This window comes from Vombatus ursinus, unplaced genomic scaffold (assembly GCF_900497805.2).
Source record: "Vombatus ursinus unplaced genomic scaffold, bare-nosed wombat genome assembly UNPS02014832.1, whole genome shotgun sequence".
NCBI lineage: Eukaryota > Metazoa > Chordata > Mammalia > Diprotodontia > Vombatidae > Vombatus > Vombatus ursinus.
In genome coordinates this window covers 62,181,187-62,200,970 of record NW_020954610.1, presented here as the reverse complement: position 1 = coordinate 62,200,970, position 19,784 = coordinate 62,181,187, and the positions used below count along the sequence as shown (strand labels likewise).

Genomic DNA, 19,784 nt, shown 5'->3' with positions numbered 1-19,784 from the left:
TTAATAGTCTTTATGGATTACATGGACGACAAGTTACATCAAGAAGTTGAAGGGACTTGTCTAGGGCCAAATAGCTAGTATGTGTCAGAGAAATGATTTGAATCCAAATCTTCCTGACTCCAAGGCCTGCTCACTATTCACCATAATGATGGTAGGTAACTTGGTACCTGCAAAATAAACTACATTTTCTGTCTAGCTTTTAGGACCCTTGACACCCACCATTTTATCTCTCATAACCCTTCAAAACATATTCTTTGCCATCGTCAACCCAGTTTTCCTTGCTGTGCACTGACATGCATAGAACTACTTCTGGACCTTAGCCAATCTTGTTCCCCCTGCTTGGAATGTCTCTTTACCATATTTTAAGGTCCAACTCCAAATCCTGTTTCCTCTTTGAAATCAACTATTCCAATTCACTGAGACCCACTTTGCCTTGAATTTCTAAAACACCTATTGTCTATATAACATAATCTAGCACTTTATTGGTCTCTACTTATTTCCTGAGCGGCTAGGTGGCACACTGGATAGAATGCCTGGTCCGGAGTCAAGAAGACTCATCTTCCTGAGTTCATATCTGGCCTCGAACACTTATTAGCTGTGTGAACCTGGGCAAATCACTTAACCCTGTTTGCCTCAGTTTCCTTATCTGTGAAATGAGCTGGAGAAGGAAATGGCAAAACACTACTATCTTTGCCAAGAAAACACCAAATGGGGCACAGAGTATCAGACACGACTGAAAATGATGACAATTTGTTTCCTTATGGATTTGGCCCCTCAAATAAATGTAGGGAGAGAAAAGATGCCCCCCAGAACCTTATATGACACACCATACCACTTAGCCTACCATTAACCTCAATGATGTGTTTAATGCTGATTGAAATGCTAGACTAGGAAGTAGACTATAAATACTACAACAGTATTTTTAAAAAGGGAAAAATCAGTGTATGCTTAGGCAGTTAGGGAAAGCTTCATAGAGGATACCTGATAGGAATGTACTGATGAATAACAACCTGTCTATAAGAGGTAAGTTAATTCAGTCATTTGGTGGTACTTGGGCATTATCCAAAGGTAATATTGTCTAAATGCCAGGGAATAATTGGCCAAGAATAGACTTGGCCTGATCACTGAAGAGGATGGGATGTCTCTTTGGGTACCTTCCATGCATTCCTACTCATTCACTACATAATCCCCTTCTCTACAGAGACTGCTGTGAACATTGGCTACTCTTGCAATATGCTAAGTGATGATATGAATGAGGTGTTCGTTATAGATGCCAAGGAGAGTAGTATGGTCCAGCAGCAACTCAGGTACTGACAGGAGGGCAGCCCCAGCTACTACCATCCTATGGCCAGGTCTTGGGTCAGCCTAGCTAATTGGCATTTAGGGGTTCTACCTTCCTCCTGTGTCTTCACTCAAATGTAGAGCCTGGGAAAGGCTCTCTGTCAGAAGAACCTTTTGACAGAAAGCAGATAAAAAACTGGGGAAGAGGGAGAAGCTGTTGAGGAATATGAAAGAGAAAATAGATATTACGACCTCTGGGGTCCCCTGGGTATTGAGAAAAAGAGGTGAAATGGGGGATTGGGAGGACCTACTACAAAGATTGGGGAAGTTTAACCATTTGCAAAGATATGAAGGGTTAGGGGACAGAATAGGAGAAAAAAATAGGTTCTTAGAAAGACATGAGAGGGAAGTTGGAGTGTTATGGAGACTAGTACAAAGGAAGGACTTTGAAAAAAATAGATACTGGTGGGCATGCATGGGTTTATGGTTGGCTTGGGTCCTAGGATCTTGAAGGAACTTTTGCCATTACAGAGAGAATATATAGACAGAGCAGTTCTGATCAATTATACTTGACTTTCAGGTCAGCAAGAAATAAAATGAAACCTGGCTCTTTACTGGGGACAGACCCAGTAACTGACCTCCTCACTCGAACAGAAATGAAGACCTTTATTGTGCCTAAAGAAGTGGCCAATGGTAGCTACGGCCTAGTCATCGATGGCCACAGTCTGGTGGGTAATGGGAAGCTGTAACCCCTTTCCTTTTCATTAAGGGAGCCCATTTAGGAACTTATTGCCATATACACACCTTTCTCTTTCACAAGTAATACCCCAAAGCAGAAGTAATTGAGAGAGCTTAGAATAGTTCCCTTTCTCTGAAAATACCCTCTCTCAGAGAACAGCTGAGAATTAGCTTCTTCCCATCTAAAATTTTTGCATCTACTGTAGTCCCCATGTCCTAGTTCTTCAGGTAGAATCTAATTCACCAGGTCCAGGAAGTATCTGTATCTGAGAACCAGTTCATTGGTTTCACCCTGAGTATGAGTCTGCAACATTTTTTAATATGGGTTGGATCAGAAATGAGGGAACACAGACCTGTCCTTGAGGCTTGTTCAATATTCAAAGGCTGATCAGAGATTTGGCTGTCACATTAAGAGTGTTTAATAAAGCGCCTTATGTATGGAGGCCTATCCTGTGGGGGACACAAAAAAAGTAAAGGCCAGGGGTTTATTGAGTAGCCTATTGAGTAAATGTGTGTATTTGGGGCCACAGGCTCATGCCCTTGAGGAGAACGTGGAGTTGGAACTGCTAAGGACAGCTTGTATGTGCAAATCAGTGATCTGTTGCCGTGTGACACCTCTGCAGAAGGCCCAAGTGGTAGAACTAGTGAAGAAATACAAGCATGTGGCAACACTAGCCATTGGTGATGGAGCAAATGATGTCAATATGATCAAAGGCAAGTTGGGGTCTGGGGAGTCAGGCTGCCCTTCCTTCCTTACCATTCTTCAGGTAGTACTAACATAGGAAGCAGTGACACCTTAGTTGAACTTTGAAGGCAGATAGGGAATCTAAAAGATAGAAATGGGGTTGGGGGGTGGGGGAGAGCGAGAGCATGGGGGCAAGCATGGCTTTCTTCACCTGGGGGATAGCCTGTGTGAATGCATGCGGGTGGAATGTGGAATGCCAAGTATGAGAAATAGCTAGCAATAAAACTTGAGAGGAATAATGTGAAATAAACTTGGAAAGAGAGGTTGAAGCCATATTGTGGGGGGCCTTGAAGACCAGCCTAGGAGGTTTATATTTTATCCCAAAAGCAGTAGGAAGTTTTTCAGGCAGCAAATGACATAGTCAAGTCTCTGCCTTTTAACTGACAAGACAGTGTAGAGCGGAAACAAACAGAAAAGTCGAACAATTCCTGTCAGGGAGAAAAAAATTAAGCTTCCCCAGAAACTGGTATTTCAATGCTTGTGATTAGAGGAAAATACCTACAAATATGTAAGGGAACTTAAAAGTTCCTTTAACTCATTTTCCATTGGGAAAAAATCTGCATAAAAAAAGAAAATCATCTGCAGGCATTAGATAAGCTTTTCTTCTATTATACTAGGGGTAATTTTATTTATGGCTTATTAAATAAACTTGACTTAGTAGGGGAGTCAAACCCTAATTTTTCTGACTGCCATGTCCAGCAGTCTATCCAGTATGTCACACCCTGTCAGCAGGTGGGCTGAGGGTACCTAGTGGGTTCAGGTGAGGGCTACATTATGCTTTTAGTACTCTTTCTCACCCTGAACCAGCCTAGGGCCCTGGAAATAGGTGCAGTAGCTAAAGAACTGCTTGGTTCTCATTGCAGCTGCCCACATTGGGGTGGGCATAAGTGGCCAGGAGGGGATGCAAGCCATGCTTGCCAGTGATTTCTCCTTTGCCCAGTTCCAGTTTCTGAAGCGCCTACTCTTGGTCCATGGTCGTTGGTCCTATATCCGGATGTGCAAATTCCTCCGCTATTTCTTCTACAAAAATTTTGCCTTCACATTGGTGCACTTCTGGTATGGCTTCTTCTCCGGCTTCTCTGCACAGGTAAGTCAGGCACCAATGTTACAGTACTCCCAGGCGTGCCTTCAACCAGATCAAGGCAAATGTTAATGTGGACTCTCTGACCTCTGGGCTTGACTTTCAGTTTAGTCACCAGTATCATTGCCATGGTCTACCCTAATTTCCTTACTCTCCCCTAATTACCTGTTCCTTACTGGAATCAATTTCCCTACATTTGAAGCTGAAATGTTTCTTAATCTAAAAATATCCAGAACCCAGAGAAGCCCCGATGAAGGCTCTGGGATAGTTCAAGCAGGGCTTGGTGGGGGATAGGTAGGAGAGAAAGGGTGCATTAGGCCATTCAGTCCACTGTTTTGCCCAGTCCTGGACTCGAATTTGTGAAAGCTCCATGTCCTGAAAAAGCTAAATCAGAGTATGGTGTTCTCACATCTTCATGACTATCAACAGGAACTTCACGACTCCTTGGAGGAGACCTGCTGAACTGACAGATCAGGAATGGCCTTAAGAGAGGGCTTAAAAGTCAGGCAGGGGCACCATACTTCTTGCCTTCCTAGTGGCAACTTCTCCCACCCCTTCCAAAGCTAGAGCTGGACGGCAATTTAAAAATGGTCCAGGAAGAAAGAGGAACTGGGTTAGCAACCATTTACGTGGCATAGATTGAATTTTGGAGCACTGGAAAAACAAGGGTCATATTGGGAGGGAAGGAGGGCTCTAAGTCTTTACTGCTAAAGATCTCCAAAAGCCTGTCTATCTTGCTCTCCCCTTCCCCCCAAAAGATAAGCCTCATAATCAGTATTCCTTTATTCCCAGATAGATAAAACCTTGGACACTTTCAGGAAAATCTATATGTAGTCTCCTAGTAGTTTTTGAGAAACCTGAAAGCCTGTCTGCCTTCTACCTTCAACATAGCTACCACCCAGGCAATGGGATAAAGCTCTCAGTTTGGGAAGGATCATAGTGTCTGGAAAGCTGGGGGCAAAAAAACCTAGATCAGGAATTTGGCTTTCTGCCCAGTTAAGATCTATGAAAGGCAGAACTGTGCTAAGGGTGTGGCCAATATAGCCAAGTCACACCCTAAAGATAGAAACATGCCCACCCACCCCACCTCCACCCAGGCTTTTAGGGAAAGGAGAACAGCCATATGAGATAAGTAAGGAGAGATTAGTCTGATTTCTGTCCTTGGTGTCTCTGCAGACCGTCTACGATGAGTGGTTCATAGCTTTCTACAACTTGATCTACACATCTCTCCCTGTCCTGGCCATGAGCCTCTTTGACCAGGTAAGATCCAGGCACAATCCCCAGGCAATACCAGGTCCTCTCAACCAAAGCCAGAACTAGGAAGGGGGAAGGGGTGGCTTTTCAGGTGAGTGAGGCTGAGCAAGGTCCATAGTAGCTCGAAATGAGCTTCTAAATAGTTGTGTAAACTGAATTTTTCTAAATTGAATTATTTTAAATGCAGTGCGTGAGCTGGAAAAACCTTAATGAATCTTTATAAAAAGAACAATTCTCCTATAAAGTAAGAATCACTACCCAGATGTATCTGTTATGTAAATCTAGGTTGCCTGAAAGTATAATACACAATTAGAAAGAAAGGTGGAAATTATGGCATATTGTAACTGAGTCCCTAAGTGCTGAGGGGATACAGTGTAGAAGACAAGTGAGGTTAACTAGGGAAGAGATTTCAGAGGGGAAGGATGTGGATTACTGAAGAGGAGAAGTGAAAAATATTCCAGGCTAGTTTAACCCATTCCATCTGCCTATAATTGTCCTACTCCCCAGAAGAGCATCAGAGTTTGGCTGGAGTAGAAAATCATGTAAGGAATATAAAGATGAGATGGTATGAGTCAGAGAAGGTTGAGTGAGAGACCTTGAAAAATAGTCTGAGAAATTTGTACTTGTTATAAGTAATGGAAAGTTACATCTTCTACCTTGGCCTGGAATTCCTCTCTGGAACAACTTGAAGGTCTGGAAATTCTAGTGTAAAGACTTTCAGAAGTAGCACCCCCCAACCCTGATCAACAGGGGCTGAATCAGAGTCTCTGTAAGAGAGTTACAACTCAAATATATACTGAGGCGTGTGGGGTGTGGGGAAAAGAGCACGAGACTTGGAATCCTCAGAGTACTGGGCTTGAATCCTGCCTTCTACACTTACTAGTCTTGTGACATTGGGAAAATCACCTCACCTCTGAGAGCGTCAGCTTCCTCATCCTCACATATATAGAATTCCTACCTATTATGAGGAAAATATTCTGCAAACTTGGAAGGCATTGTATAAATTGAAACTGAAGGAAGATTCCAGGGGACCTGGCACCCTAGGTCTTCATTAGCATATTACAGTGAAAAGGGTGCTGGATTCAGAGTCAAAAGAATTGGGTTCAAATCCCAACTCTTTTACTTTACCACTTATGTGATGCTGGGCCACAGTTTTCTCACCTGGACAGCTCTGAATCCTATGATCCTACATCAGTCTTAGGCTCCATTACCCTTATTCTTTGTTAGTCAGGACTAACCAGGGCTGAGGCTTTCATTGAACAGCCCCCAACTTACTGTCAACACTGACTCAGAAGTGTTTCCAGGAATAGCCTCATTCTATTCCTGCTAAGCCACTGAGATACTGGGGGTGGGGGTGGGGGGTTCAGCAGAAGGGAGGAGGACTATGATAAGTTGGCCTTTGAGGCAGTAGAAAGACCCACCATTTTATAGTTGTTGTTGTCCCCCTTCCCCCCTCCCCCCAAAGTGCCTTCACATACATTCCTTTATTTGAAGTACCTAACAACTCTCTGAGATAGACAAGAAAAGGAAACCAAGACTGAGAGGTGAAGGGATTTGTCCAATATCGTAACTAGTGATTAGAGAGGATTTTAGGCTAGAACCCAGAGCTTCAGTCTCCAGGGCAGGAGGCACTCCAGCTACTAAGACCATATTGCTTCATCCAGATAGATGAATGCAAAATCAGAGTGACATTTGGACCTGAGGGTGTACCACCTCTATTGTGGCCCTTCTCCCATCCTGACTCCCCTAACCCTGCTTTGATCTTCAGTATGACCTGAGGGCACAGGGCTTAAGGAGGGACTATGGGGACTTTTCTGTTTTCTTGTTCCTGCTTCTTCAGATTCTCCTTATGGAATAATTCCTAGTATCGTGATTTGAAGGAGCCTTCTGCCCTAGGGAGGCGTCTGACTCTGGAATGTAGATCCCTAGATCCTAGGTGGTAATATTCCTGAAGGTTGGGAGGGGAGGAGGAACCTCTCTTCAGCCCTGGAAGGTGAGCAGGAAAGATGCTTAGGGCCTGGAAGAGATCCTCAGAACGTGGTTTTCTTACTTCATGGCTCCAAACCCATGCTTCTAGGATGTGAATGACTTGTGGAGCCTTCGATTCCCTGAGCTCTATGAACCAGGCCAATGCAACCTCTACTTCAACAAGAAGGAATTTGTGAAGTGTATATTGTATGGCATCTACAGCTCCTTGGTGTTGTTCTTCATCACCTACGGATCTACTTACAACTCAGTGCAAAGCAATGGGAAGGACATCTCTGACTACCAGTCTTTTGCCCTGATAGTGCAGACCTCCCTGCTCGTGTTGGTGACTGTACAGGTGTGATGGGAGAGGTGGAGGTGGAAGGGAGGAAGGGAGACTTATAGGTAGGGGAGGGAGGGGTGCCAGCTGGGGGGAGGCTGATGGGGCAGGGGGCTGGCCTACAGCAAAGGAAGGAAAGGGGCTGACCCTCAGGTGGATGATTTTCAGATGGGCCTGGAGACAGCCTACTGGACAGCTGTGAACCAATTCTTCATTTGGAGCAGCTTGACCTTATACTTCAGCCTCATGTTCCTCCTTTACAGTGATGGCCTGTGTCTGCTCTTCCCTCACACGTTCAAATTCATGGGTGAGCCTGGGTAGAACTCAGGATGGGGCTTGGGACAGGCCTTAGGTCAAAGAAAAGGGATTTCATAGGGAAGGAGAGAGACTCAATGCTAATTGACTCCACTCCTTTGGGCTCCAGGGTCTCATTGTATTACAACCCCCCTCAAAATAGTTCTGAATCCTAGGCCAGCTCTTGTTCCTTTTCTCCAATGGACCCTAGAGCAGAGCTTCTTAAACTATGGGTCACGAACCCATATGGGGTGGCAAAAAATTTTAACAGTAAAAGGTTACTAAACACACAACAACCAAAAATTAATTAAAAATCAAAGGTGGCGCAATGGATAGAGCACTGGCCCTGGAGGCAGGAGGACCTGAGTTCAAATGTGACCTCAGACACATAACACTCACTAGCTGTGTGACCCTGGGCAAGTCACTTAACCCCAATCGCCTCACCCAAAAAAAAAAAAAAAGAAAGCAAACGTGTAATGAATCAGAGGTGGTTCTGGAAGCACTTGCCGTGTTGCATCAAAGCAACTTCACTGCAGCCTTGGTCTGAACACAAAGCATGTGCACTTTACACTGCACATGCCCGCCAACTAACACTGCCCAAAGGAAAAGGGGTTGCCAGTGGAAAAAGTTTAAGAAGCCCTGCCCTAGAGACTAGCCAGTTTATCACTTCTGTTGCTTCTGCTCAGTTTTTCCTCCTCTTAATCCCCCTGTAGAAAGGAATACAGTGCACCATTCCCTTCCCCTCCTTGAAGCAAGCACACTTGGAAGTTTTCTGAAGATGATATGGAGGGATAAAAATAGCAAACATAAAGTTACTTCATAGTACTTGTGATCTCATTGGTGTGGATACTCAAATCTGTAGGTGGAGATCACAACCCAGCCAAGTTTTTTTATCCTGTGTCTCTTGTATGTCTGCCCAAAAACCCTCCACAGCAGTCTACCCATGATGAAAGCCTTCCTTTAGATCTTGACATTGTAAGGATCACAACAGAGCACCAAAACTACCCATCAATTATCCCTCATTCATACTATATATTCAGCAACCCCCTTTTCCATCAATGAGGACTGTTAAAGAGTTACTAAGTTTCTCAAGAGTCTTAAGACCTAAATCATCCCTGGTACTCAAGGGAATGTAAATACCTTGTCCATTTTAGTTTCTATTTTTGCTCCTTCTCACTAACTCATTTTCCTCATTCTAGTCTTCTGCAAGAGCATAAACCCTGCCTCACCTCTTTATCATCTTTCTTTTCTTTTTTTTTTTAAACAGGCTTTTTTGGTTATTTGGGTTTTTTAAATATATTTACTTAATAATTTATTTTTCACCAATTAGATGCAAAAACAATTTTTAACATTCATTTTTAAAACTTTCAGTTCCAAATTCTCTCCCTTCTTCCCTCCCCACCTCCTCCACCCCCCCACCCCCATTGAGAAGGCAAGCAATTCAATATAGGTTATACATGTGTGATCATGCAAAACATATTCATAATAGTCATGTTGTATCACTTTTATTTTCATAGCTGATACTCCTGGGTTCTTCCTTCCTTCAATGAAGAAGTTGCAAGTCTCCCTGTCTTCTCTTTTGCACTATGTTTTGACAGGCAAGACAAAGGCAACCATAAGTGCTAATGGTGGGTTTATGAGTATACAGAATTCAGTTGAGATTCAATTTAGAGTATGAAGGAAACCTCAAGAATGTTTGTTTCCATCTTATGTCCCACAGAATAGTTATTCCCTGCCCTGACACTGGGTACAAATATTACCCATGGAGTACTGTCACTACCAGTATATTCCCTGTCCTCAACTTCTGCCCTCCCTTCCCAAGCACTTTGGTTCAGGCTCTGTGTGTGTGTGGGGTGGGGTTACAGGCACAGCTCGGAACACCCTGATCCTGCCCCAGGTGTGGCTAACAATTCTTCTCACTGTGGCTCTTTGTGCACTGCCCGTGATCGTATACAAATTCCTCCGGATGGAGTTTCAGCCCACCAAAGTTGAAAAGGTGAGCAAAAGAAGGGTAGGGAGGTGACAGATACGTTGGTACCCCAGGTCTCCATTTTATTTGCCATGCCCTCATCCCATAAAGGCCAGGTCTTTTATCCATTGACCCAGCAGGCACCTTGGTTCTACAGAATGTGGTAGGGCTCTAAGGCAAAAGTAACAGGATTGGGTTTTTTGTTTGTTTTTGTATTTTTCTCAATGAGAAGCCCAGACTGACTAGAATAGGAGCATATGTTGGCATATAGATCCCATTGTACTGTAGAGGTTTGAGTTTTCAAGGCACCCCTTCTCCTTCCTCATATATCCAACTCCCTCTAAAAGGCAGATTCAGATTCTAAGGCCCTAGAGCTGAACCTCTGGTTGAATGAAGCAGCATAATCTGGAACACCTGGCCTCCCTGTAGCTGGAAAAGGACAGCCCAGGGAAAGTTGCTTGGTTTAAAGACCAGGGGAAACATTGTATTTCAGATGTCTTTGTGGCCTCTGGTGCTCATGTTTCCCCAAGGCCCTTCTCTTCTCATCATCTTTGTCTCTTTGCGCACTATGTCCCTTCATGGCACATGGCTCTTGCGACCCATGCTTCATATAGCTTTTTCCTCTGTGACCGCCACCTGTGTCTACCTGAAGCCTGTGAGTCCCCTAACTATGGCCATAGTAGTTTAAGAGCATTTCATTGGGAAGTCAGTGGTCCTGACTTCAAATCTTGGCTCTGTTACTCATCCCGTAACCTCAGGCAAGTCAATTCCCCTTTCTGGGCCTCATCTTTATTGTTTGTTTGGGGTTTTTTTGTTTTTGTTTTTGTTTTTGTTTTTGTTTTGTTTTGTTTTTTGGGTTAGGCAATGGGGTTAAGTGACTTGCCCCGGGTTACACAGGGCCTCATCTTTAAACAAATGGATTGGACTAGGTAATGCCTAACGTGTTATGATCATAAGGTCATAGATTTAGAGATGGGAGAGACCTTGGAGATCAGCCAATACAACCCCCTCATTTGACATGAAAAAACTGAAGCCCAGAGGGATTAAGTGGCTTATTAATCAAAAGTGCAATGCCTGTGTCATACAAGTAGTAAGGAGAAGTATTTGAACTTGGGTCCTCTGACTATAAAAACATGATTCTTTTCATTGTATCACAATGCCTGACACCTGTAACCTGTGATTGATTTTTCCCTGTTACTTGTGTCTGTCCAACTGGTCTGTGCTGCCCTTGAGACCCAATTAGGGCTTCATGCTGCCTGTGAGCCCCTTTACTTATGAAAAACTCCTCTCTTTCCTGCCTTTCACCCTTGCTCTTGGACTCTACGTTCTCAATAAGATCTATGAACTCATGAAGAAACCAGAAACACCCCCAGCCCGGATGACATTGAGACGCGCAAGCTCCCGACGTTCAGCCTATGCCTTTGCCCACCAACAAGGATTTGGGGCACTCATCACTTCAGGAAAGAACGTGAAATCAAGGGCACCCTTTGGCTTTGGTGATAACTATTCTTTCCATACGTGAAAGATCCTGGGGGGGTCACCAGGACCCCCCCTAATTCTATGCACACACCTGATTTGGGGGGAAATATCACTCTGTAAGAAACCTGCCAACTGAAGAATCACCTTTCCCCTCAGTCCTTTCACTTCTCAGTGGTTAGGGAAGGGGGTTCTACACCATTCAACCCAAATGTCTGAGGTAGTGATCCAGGAAGGAGCAGCCTGATGAATCTTTGCCACCCCCACCCACACCCCCCCCCCCAAAAAACCAAAAACAAACACACACTTGAGGGAGAGGCATTGAGGAGTGTCAACTGTCAGGTTAAGTCCAGGCATGTTGATGCCACCCCTAGCCAAGCACAGAACTTTAGGAGGAGAGATGAAAAGTCTTAGTATGGGGCCTCTGAGAAGAAAGGGTGATACCCTGCTACTCTTAGGGATCTAATTGGTTTGTTCCCATCAAAAATGGCTACTTCAGCCTGAGGAGGGAAATTAAATACATCAAGAGCTCATTCGATATCCCCTACAGTCTCACAGTTAACATAACTCCCTTCCTCTTCTTCCAGTGATCCCTGCCCCACCTCCCTCCAGGTCCCATACCACCATAAACTCCTCTTTCCCCAAAACTCTGGTCTTCACTTTACTATAACCTCTCTCTGGGAATAACTTGAAGAATACTGTGGCACTAAGGGGCAAAGCCTGGCTTCTGGAGACCCACCGTATGGGCTAATGTGGCACTTTAGGATTTGTGTCTTGGGAGGGGATGTCATTTCATTTGGGGTGAATACCAGAAGAGATAGATGGCTCTTTGATCCCTTTTATCCTAAGGGTCCTGGGAATTGAGAATGTAGCTATTTTGGTAAGGTGACTGTTGAACTTTGGGCCACAGAGCTGGTTAGGATGGGGAGTGCCCTACCATGAAGCCATTTTCAAATCTATTTCTTGGGAGAGATGAGAGGTCAATCTTGGTTGTGCACTGTTGTCTTCAGTAAAATTATTTTCACGGGAAATTATATATATTTGAGTGAACGTTTATTGTTTAAATTCTCTATCTGGGAGTGGACAGGTCTATATGGCTTGGTGGGGCTAGAGTAATAGAGTGGGAAAGAAATCAGATTTGTCGTTGTCCCACAGCTTTACCTCATCCCCACTTCTTTCTCCTTGCCACTCTTCGCTTTCTCACTCTCTCTCGAGGTGCCGGGTGGGATATTTTTCATTTGGCTGCCACCCTCTTTCTTCTTCCCTGAAGACCCCAGGGGCTAATAAGCCAACTCTTTTCCATCCACCATATTGTCTTCAACCCCTATTCCTCTTTACCTGTTGCCCTTTTTAGAAAGTAAAAGGCAGCATCCCCACCTCTGTGGTACTCATTTCCTGGGCCTAGGAAAACGTACACAGTCCTGTGACATTTTCTAAAGGTTTTTACAGGTAACCCGCAGGAAACTGACATGGTAAAATAATGGAGAAACAGAAAGTAACAGTGAGAAGACTTCTAAAAAATCTTCCATTTCTTTACCCAAAGCACTCACTAATGAGTAAAGGGAGCTTTGCTTGACTTCACTGGGCTCCTTCACTCACTCATCTCTTAGTTTTTGTTTTCCAGGAGCCAGCTACATCTCAGCGTCTTGTAGTTTCACATAACAGAATCATCTCAGGGCACTCTCTGACACTGCCTCTAAATCCTTCTCAGCTCATGTCTGAGGTGTCCCCGACCCCATTCTGTCAATCTGATCGTACCTCTGTGTGTTCATCTCTTTCTATCCAAATATCTTTCTATGTATTTAACTTGTCTTTACTGAGCCTCTGCCTCTTTATCTCCTCTGCCAATCCTCCCTGGGCTGACTCCCCACCCTGAGACAGGGAAGCAGTTAGATCCTATATCTGGAAGCAAAAAAAAAAGATACGCAATGCCTTTGGTAATAAATATTCTCTCCATAAATGAAAAACCCTAAGATCTTTCTGTCGGTTTAATTATCAAATGGGAAGCTAGGGCAGAGTCACAAGGTGGGGCACAGGATAAAAGAAGAAAAGATTAGTCTGGAAGGAAAGGATTTGCAGTGAACTATATGGAAGCCCACAAGTCTGTTGACACAGGCCACAAAGCCCTAGTCCTCTGTGGGACACAGGCAGAAGAGACCATTTCATCTAGACAATCCATATATTTTAGGCAAACCAGCTAAAAAAAGACAAAGAAAGGACAAAGGGAGAAAGTGACCTTCCCAAGGGCCATAGCAAAAAAGGTTACAGAACGGCAGTGATGGAAATTAAGGCCTCAACCAGAAAACAGCTTTGGGGTCTATGTAGGGAAGAATTTCACCTGGTGTCTGGTAGAGTCAGGAGGGACTTGTCCAAGTCACAGCCAGTTAGTCTAGGGTGAGGAATCCCAAGAATGACCAGCATTGCTGCATGGCAACCCTTTCATCTCTTCCTGTGGCTGTTCCGCAGACCTTCTCTTCTTTCCTGAAGTAACCAATCCTACCTCCAACTCAAACTTTCCAACAACGGACATCCCTCAACTTCCCTCTTCTACTTTTCTCATCTTTTCAGTGGCCTCCCCAAACTTCTACTTCACTTTATTCTCAGCTCATCCCTTCATTTTTACCTTAAATATCATATCTTCCTGTCTCCTCTGTCACCTTGTTTCATCATCTTTTTCATGCATCTTCAATTTATCCTGCTCAGTGTCTTCTATCTTGGCCTACAATAATGATAACAATGAATAATGACTCATTTATAGAGAACTTCAAAGTTTCAAAGCACTTTCCTGACAAAAACACTGTGGAATAGGGATTAAATAAGCATACAGCCTTACAGGCTTCCCTTCATTTGCCACCTCCTCAAGCTCCTGTCCTCTCCTTCTTGTACTCCTTCATTGCCAAACTGCTAGAGGAAAAAGTAGTCCACCTTTACTTGCCTTCCCTTACTCAACACCCACATTCACTACTGAACCCCTTGCAATCTGGTTTTCATTTTTACCTCCCTAATGAAACCACTCTGTCCAAGATCACTAATAATCTCCTTATCACTAAATGGGTTTTTTCTGTCCTAATCCTCTTTGACCTCTCTGTGGCATTCAACAATGTGACCTGTTGTCTTTCTGGGCTTCTAGTTCTCTGATTTTCCTCCCTCTTCTCTGCCTAATCTTGCTGGGCCTTACCATACTCCAAGCCTTGAAGAAGCCTTCAGAACTGCTAGCAATGTAAGTAATATCAGATTGTAAACTCTGTTCTAATCCTTCTTCACTCTCTATCCTATCTTGGTGATCTCATCAGCTTCCTCAATTTAATTATCATTTCTATGCCTTTGGTGATCTCATATACTCCCTTCAATTTAATCATCATTTTATGCAAATGACTCCCAAATCTTTATCTCTACTCTCAAACTGTTCTCAAAATCCTGTTTCCAGCTACCTAAAGGATATTTCCTCTTGAATGTCTTTATGGCATCTCAAACTGACTATTTCTAAAACTGAAGACATCGTATTCTGCCTAAATACAACCCTTCTCCTCCATTTCTGTTAATGGCATCACTATATTTGCAATTTTCTAGGCTCATAAACTTATCAAACATTTTTGTTGTTTAGGCGTTTTTCAGTCTTGTCCAATTCTTTGTGACCCCTTTTGAGGGTTTTCTTGGCAAAGATACTGGAGTAGTTTGCCATTTCTGTCTCCAGCTCATTTGAGAGATAAAGAAACTGAGGCAAACAGGGTTAGGTGACTTGCCAGGGATCACATAGCTAATAAGTGTCTGAGGCCAGATTTGAACTCAGAAAGATTCTTCCTCACTCCAGACCCAGCACTCTATCCATTGTGTATCCTAGCTGCCTTTATCAAACATACAATCAGGAACTAAGACCTGATACTTCTAGTTTCTCCTCTTTATTTCCACTGGAAATAACCTAGTTTAGCTCTCACTTCTCGTCACCTAGAAAAATGTGATAGCCTCCCAATTGGTCTTCCTGCCCCCAATCTATCACTTCCATCCTTCATACTCCTGCCTAAATAATCTTTTGAATTCATTACTATGATCATGTCGCTCTTCTGTTCAAAAACCTTTAGCAGTTCCCCATTGCATATTAAATAAAATATAAATTCTTAACTGTGGCACATGAGACCATGAATATTGTTCCATCCTATCTAACCAGGCTTATCTCCTATTATTCCCCTTCACAGATATTTTCATTCTATGGGACTACTATGTCTCCCATCTCCATCCATTTGTTCACTCCACACCTCATATCTGTAATGAACTTTCCCTCAGTTTCATCTGCTGGAATCCTCCCCTTCCTAGAAGGCCCAACTCAGATGCTACATGTCTATGAAGCATTGTCTATGAAGTATTCCCTGCATATACCGAGGTGAAAATGTTTTCATCCTCCTCAAATTTGTATTTTGCCCAGACCTCTTCTTTGTACTTATCTCACTCTCCCTTGTATGATAGCTATTTGTGTATTTGCACCAAATAGCCCACCCCACCCCACCCATGAGATTGTAAGCTTTTTGAGAACAGGACCTATGTCAATCATATACATAACTTTGTATTTCCAGCACCTAGCAGAGTGCCTTTCACACTGAAAGTGCCTAATAAAAGCTGACTGAATTGAATTGAATTGAATTGGAGTGAACTGAATGACTGAGCTGGGCAATCACAGGGGGAAATTACTAACCTAAGCCTAAGACTTCTAGACCCTTAATTAAGGGTTGGAGAAGTATATTCCAAAGGCCTAAGCATCCTGGATAGCCAGATTCAAAGCAAGAAAACTCGAATTGAACTACCATCAATGCCAAGACTGGATAAGAGATTAAAGAGTCTTTAAAAGAACAGACCTAATGTCCTATAAGAAACCTGCAACATGCACTCAAGAAAGTATTTATTAATGGCTCAATGCCAACAATGACAGATGCCCATTATAGAGCCCCAGGGATCTATATTTGGTCCTTTGCTTTTAACACTTTTATCACTGACTTTTATAGAGGCATAGATGATATGCAATCTTGAAAATGACAGAAAGCTGAAGGGAGAACTAATAGATGGCAGATTCAGGATCCAAAAGCATCATGACATTGGACTGAATCTAATAAGATGAAATTCAAAATGTGAAGTTTTACACTTGGATATTCCACCCCACCCCAAATGGAATTCACAAGTATAAAATGGGAGAGGCATTGATAGATAGCAGTTCTGAAAAAGATCTGGAGATTTTAGTGATTCAGCCAAAAAAGATAATACAATCCTGGACTACAATAAGGGACAAGACTAGGGAAGTAATAGGTCTGTTATGCTCTGCCCTTATTTGACCTCCTCATCTGGAATATTGTTTTGTGTTCTGGGTACCATTATTTAATAAGGATGTTGATAAGCTGGAGAGTGTCCAGAGAGTAACCAGCATGGTGAAGGGCCTTAAGTCCATGACATACACTGATTAATTAAAATAATTAGGCATGTTTAGAATTAGAAAAGAAGACTAGACTCAGGAGGGATATGATAACTTTCTTTGAGTATAGGAAAGGCTATTATATGGAGGAGTAAGGATTGGATTAGTTCTGACTCACACCAGAACTATGTGGAAACCTCAAAGACGCAAATTTAGGTGTGATGTCAAGAAAAATTTCCTAACATTTAGGGTTGTCCAAAAGTAGAATGCAGTGCCTTAAGAGGTAGTGGTTCACCCTCCTTGAAGGTCTTCAAATAGAATCTGGATGACTACATGCCACATATGCTGTAGTGGAGATTCCTTTTGTGTATAGGTTGAACTAGCTGGCTGCTGAGATTTCTTCCAAATCTCAAATTCTCTGAATCTGTGAGACCTAGGAGAAATTACAAGAGTAAGAATCCAGCAGAAGGCACCTGACAAGCAAATCCCAGGCAGCATGGCACCATAGTAAAACAATTTGCCAAAATGAAGTGCTAAAGAAAGTAGCAATAATCCCTTGCTCTTTAGACCTAAGCTTTAATTAATGGCATCAAACACTTTCATCCAGTAATTTATTTAAGCTTCTTTTGAATCAGTTTTTATTTCTAGTATGTACCGTCTCTTAGATAATGAGTTCCATAAGTTTACCCATGGATGTGAGAAAGACAGCCTTTGATTTGTCCTAACCTTATTATAGAGATAACCAGGTCATCGCACTTGGATGGAGGTCTTTAACTAGCTCTGTTAATTCTTAGGGCCTCCTCTGGAACAGCAGCAACTCACTCAGCTTCTTCACTATTTTTAATAACAGGTCATAAATTTGTAACCAGCAAATACCATCCAGTCCATATTTTAAAACACTTATCTCTAGTTTATTGACTAGGTCTAGAGTCAGAGAATGTTTGAATAGGAAAGTACCTTAGAGATCATTTTAGAGAGGAAGAAACTGAGGACCATGGAAGTAAAGAGATTCTCCCGAGGTTATACAGTGATTTAGTAGCAAGTGGAACCTGGAATTAGAACCCAGGTCTACTGGCTGCTAATCTCGTCCTCCTTCATTAACACAGTGGGTACCAGTCCAGTATTAAGGCTGTCCATCTAATATCCTACAATCAGAATAATGATAATAATGACAATAGCAACAACACTAATAATAGCTGACATTAATATAGTCCTTTACAGTTTGCAAAATACCTTAAAATAAAGGTTATAAGTGATTTGTCTGAGATAAGATTTGGACATTGTCTTCCTGAATCCAATTCCTGCAATCTATGTTTGGCCCAATCCCATTTGCAATCATACATTTTATAAATTACCTCCCTTATGCCAATAGGCAGCATGATTCTCTGACATATACTATTGGCTATATGACACGAAGTAAATCACTTAACTTCCCAGTGCTCCAGGTGTCTATAAAATTATATATTTCATAATACTAGCCTACCTGCATATATAAAGGGAATTTCTCACTTGGAGTTCCCTCTACTGATGAATCATATGTTTAGACCAAAACAAAAAGTCCCTTACACCAATTCTTTTATGAAAAGTATTATTTCAAATGTGCTGCCGCTTACTTCCATCAACCATTCATCTCTACATTGTCTTTTAGATTATTACAACTTGGATTCTTTAGAAATTATGGTGTTCCAAAATCATAACCATATATAACATTACCAAGAGAATATGGAATTTTAAAAATTTGGGGATTTGTTTTGTTTTGGGTATCGGGGAGCAGCTTGGGATCATTAAGAATACTATGCAATCTCGAAATATATCTTACTCTGCTTTTTTTTTTTTAAGGCAATTGGGGTTAAGTGACTTGCCCAGGGTCACACAGCTAGTAAGTGTCAAGTGTTTGGTCTGAGGCCAGATTTGAACTCAGGTCCTCCTGACTTCAGGGCCAGTGCTCTATCCACTGTGCCACCTAGCTGCCCCTGCTTTCTTCCTTTGATTCAGTTATGGGCCCAGGTCACTGTCCATGTGCAGTATCTGTGCTAAATATATCTATTAATGTATTTATTCAATGGACTAACTATACAGTGGTCCACAAAGCCAACCTATCATTTTTAGTCATACTTTTTAAAATGACATTCTTCACACAATTCTTTTATAATTCCTGATTCATAAGATATTATAGTCTGCTCATTCCCACTATGGTAATTCTGTATTGCTATTTGGGTGTTCCACAATTTAAATTCTTCATTGGCTATAGTGTTTCACAACTCATAATAATATGACCATATCATCATATGTTAGTATTTTAAAAATGATCTTTGGTTTCACAGAGAAGTTTGGGGCTGCTAAAAAAAAAAGTAGGAAGATTTATATGAACTGATTCAAAATAAAGTTCATAGTAATCAGGAAAAATAACGTACAAAATGAAAACAACAATGGAAATGAAAAGAACAACAAAGCAAAACAAGAAATGAATGCTATGAAATTATAATAACCAAGCTTGGTCACCAGAAGTATAAGACTGTACTTCTTTTCACTTCTTTATGGAGGCTGGGGATTATAGGGGAAGAATATAATGTTGGACTTTAGTGTCAGTTTTGCTAAACTTTTAAATTTTTTATTTTTTGTTATAATGAATGGCTCTATAGAAGGAGGAGGGGGAAGATATATTATGACATGAAAGTGATTTTAAAACAAGAGCCAATAAAAATTTAAACAAATAATTTTGAAATTTCCCAAAAGCAATTCAGCACACTTCTTCCTCTTCAGTTCTGTTCTCTAGGTCATCCATGTAACTTCAGTGTGGATAGTTAGGCTGTACTCTTTTTGAGCTTTTATGGATTACATTTAAGAGGCCCTGCCTAAGGTTTGAAGAAATCATCAAAATGTTACAATGGCAGCAACTATTTTGTCTTTAGCTTTGTAGCCCTAGCACCTAGCATAGTACCTGATACATGGTATGCATTTAATAATGACCTGACCCCCAGAAAGAAACATCTGAAGAATCTCATTCTCTACAGGAATTCCTCTGAGACTGGATCCTTCTGTGCTAGATCCAGCAAACAGCTAAGCAAACATATATCTCCCTGTTTTATCCCTCACTTGACAGTAATGATAAGAGAATCAAACAAAGTTACCTCTGCTGTTACAGTTTTTAAAGAATTTTGTATAATTTTGCCATTTGCATGGTAGATACCTTGTTGTGGTAGAGCATTTACAGTGTTTTTGCTACTGAACCAAATGTTTATTTAC

General features: G+C 42.1%; 1 protein-coding gene across 1 annotated transcript in view; it reads left to right on the top strand.

Annotated features, from left to right (window-relative positions):
- LOC114025871 (phospholipid-transporting ATPase FetA-like) overlaps positions 1-12,133 on the top strand; it is a 112,642-nt gene extending 100,509 nt beyond the window's left edge. The window contains exons 19-27 of the mRNA XM_027839390.1: positions 1,202-1,307; positions 1,862-2,009; positions 2,550-2,733; positions 3,628-3,851; positions 5,022-5,105; positions 7,177-7,422; positions 7,573-7,711; positions 9,564-9,694; positions 10,992-12,133. Of these exons, the coding sequence (XP_027695191.1) occupies positions 1,202-1,307; positions 1,862-2,009; positions 2,550-2,733; positions 3,628-3,851; positions 5,022-5,105; positions 7,177-7,422; positions 7,573-7,711; positions 9,564-9,694; positions 10,992-11,189 (1,460 nt within the window). The 3' untranslated portion in view covers positions 11,190-12,133. The remainder of the gene's footprint in view (positions 1-1,201; positions 1,308-1,861; positions 2,010-2,549; positions 2,734-3,627; positions 3,852-5,021; positions 5,106-7,176; positions 7,423-7,572; positions 7,712-9,563; positions 9,695-10,991) is intronic.
- Positions 12,134-19,784: the final 7,651 nt, after the last annotated feature.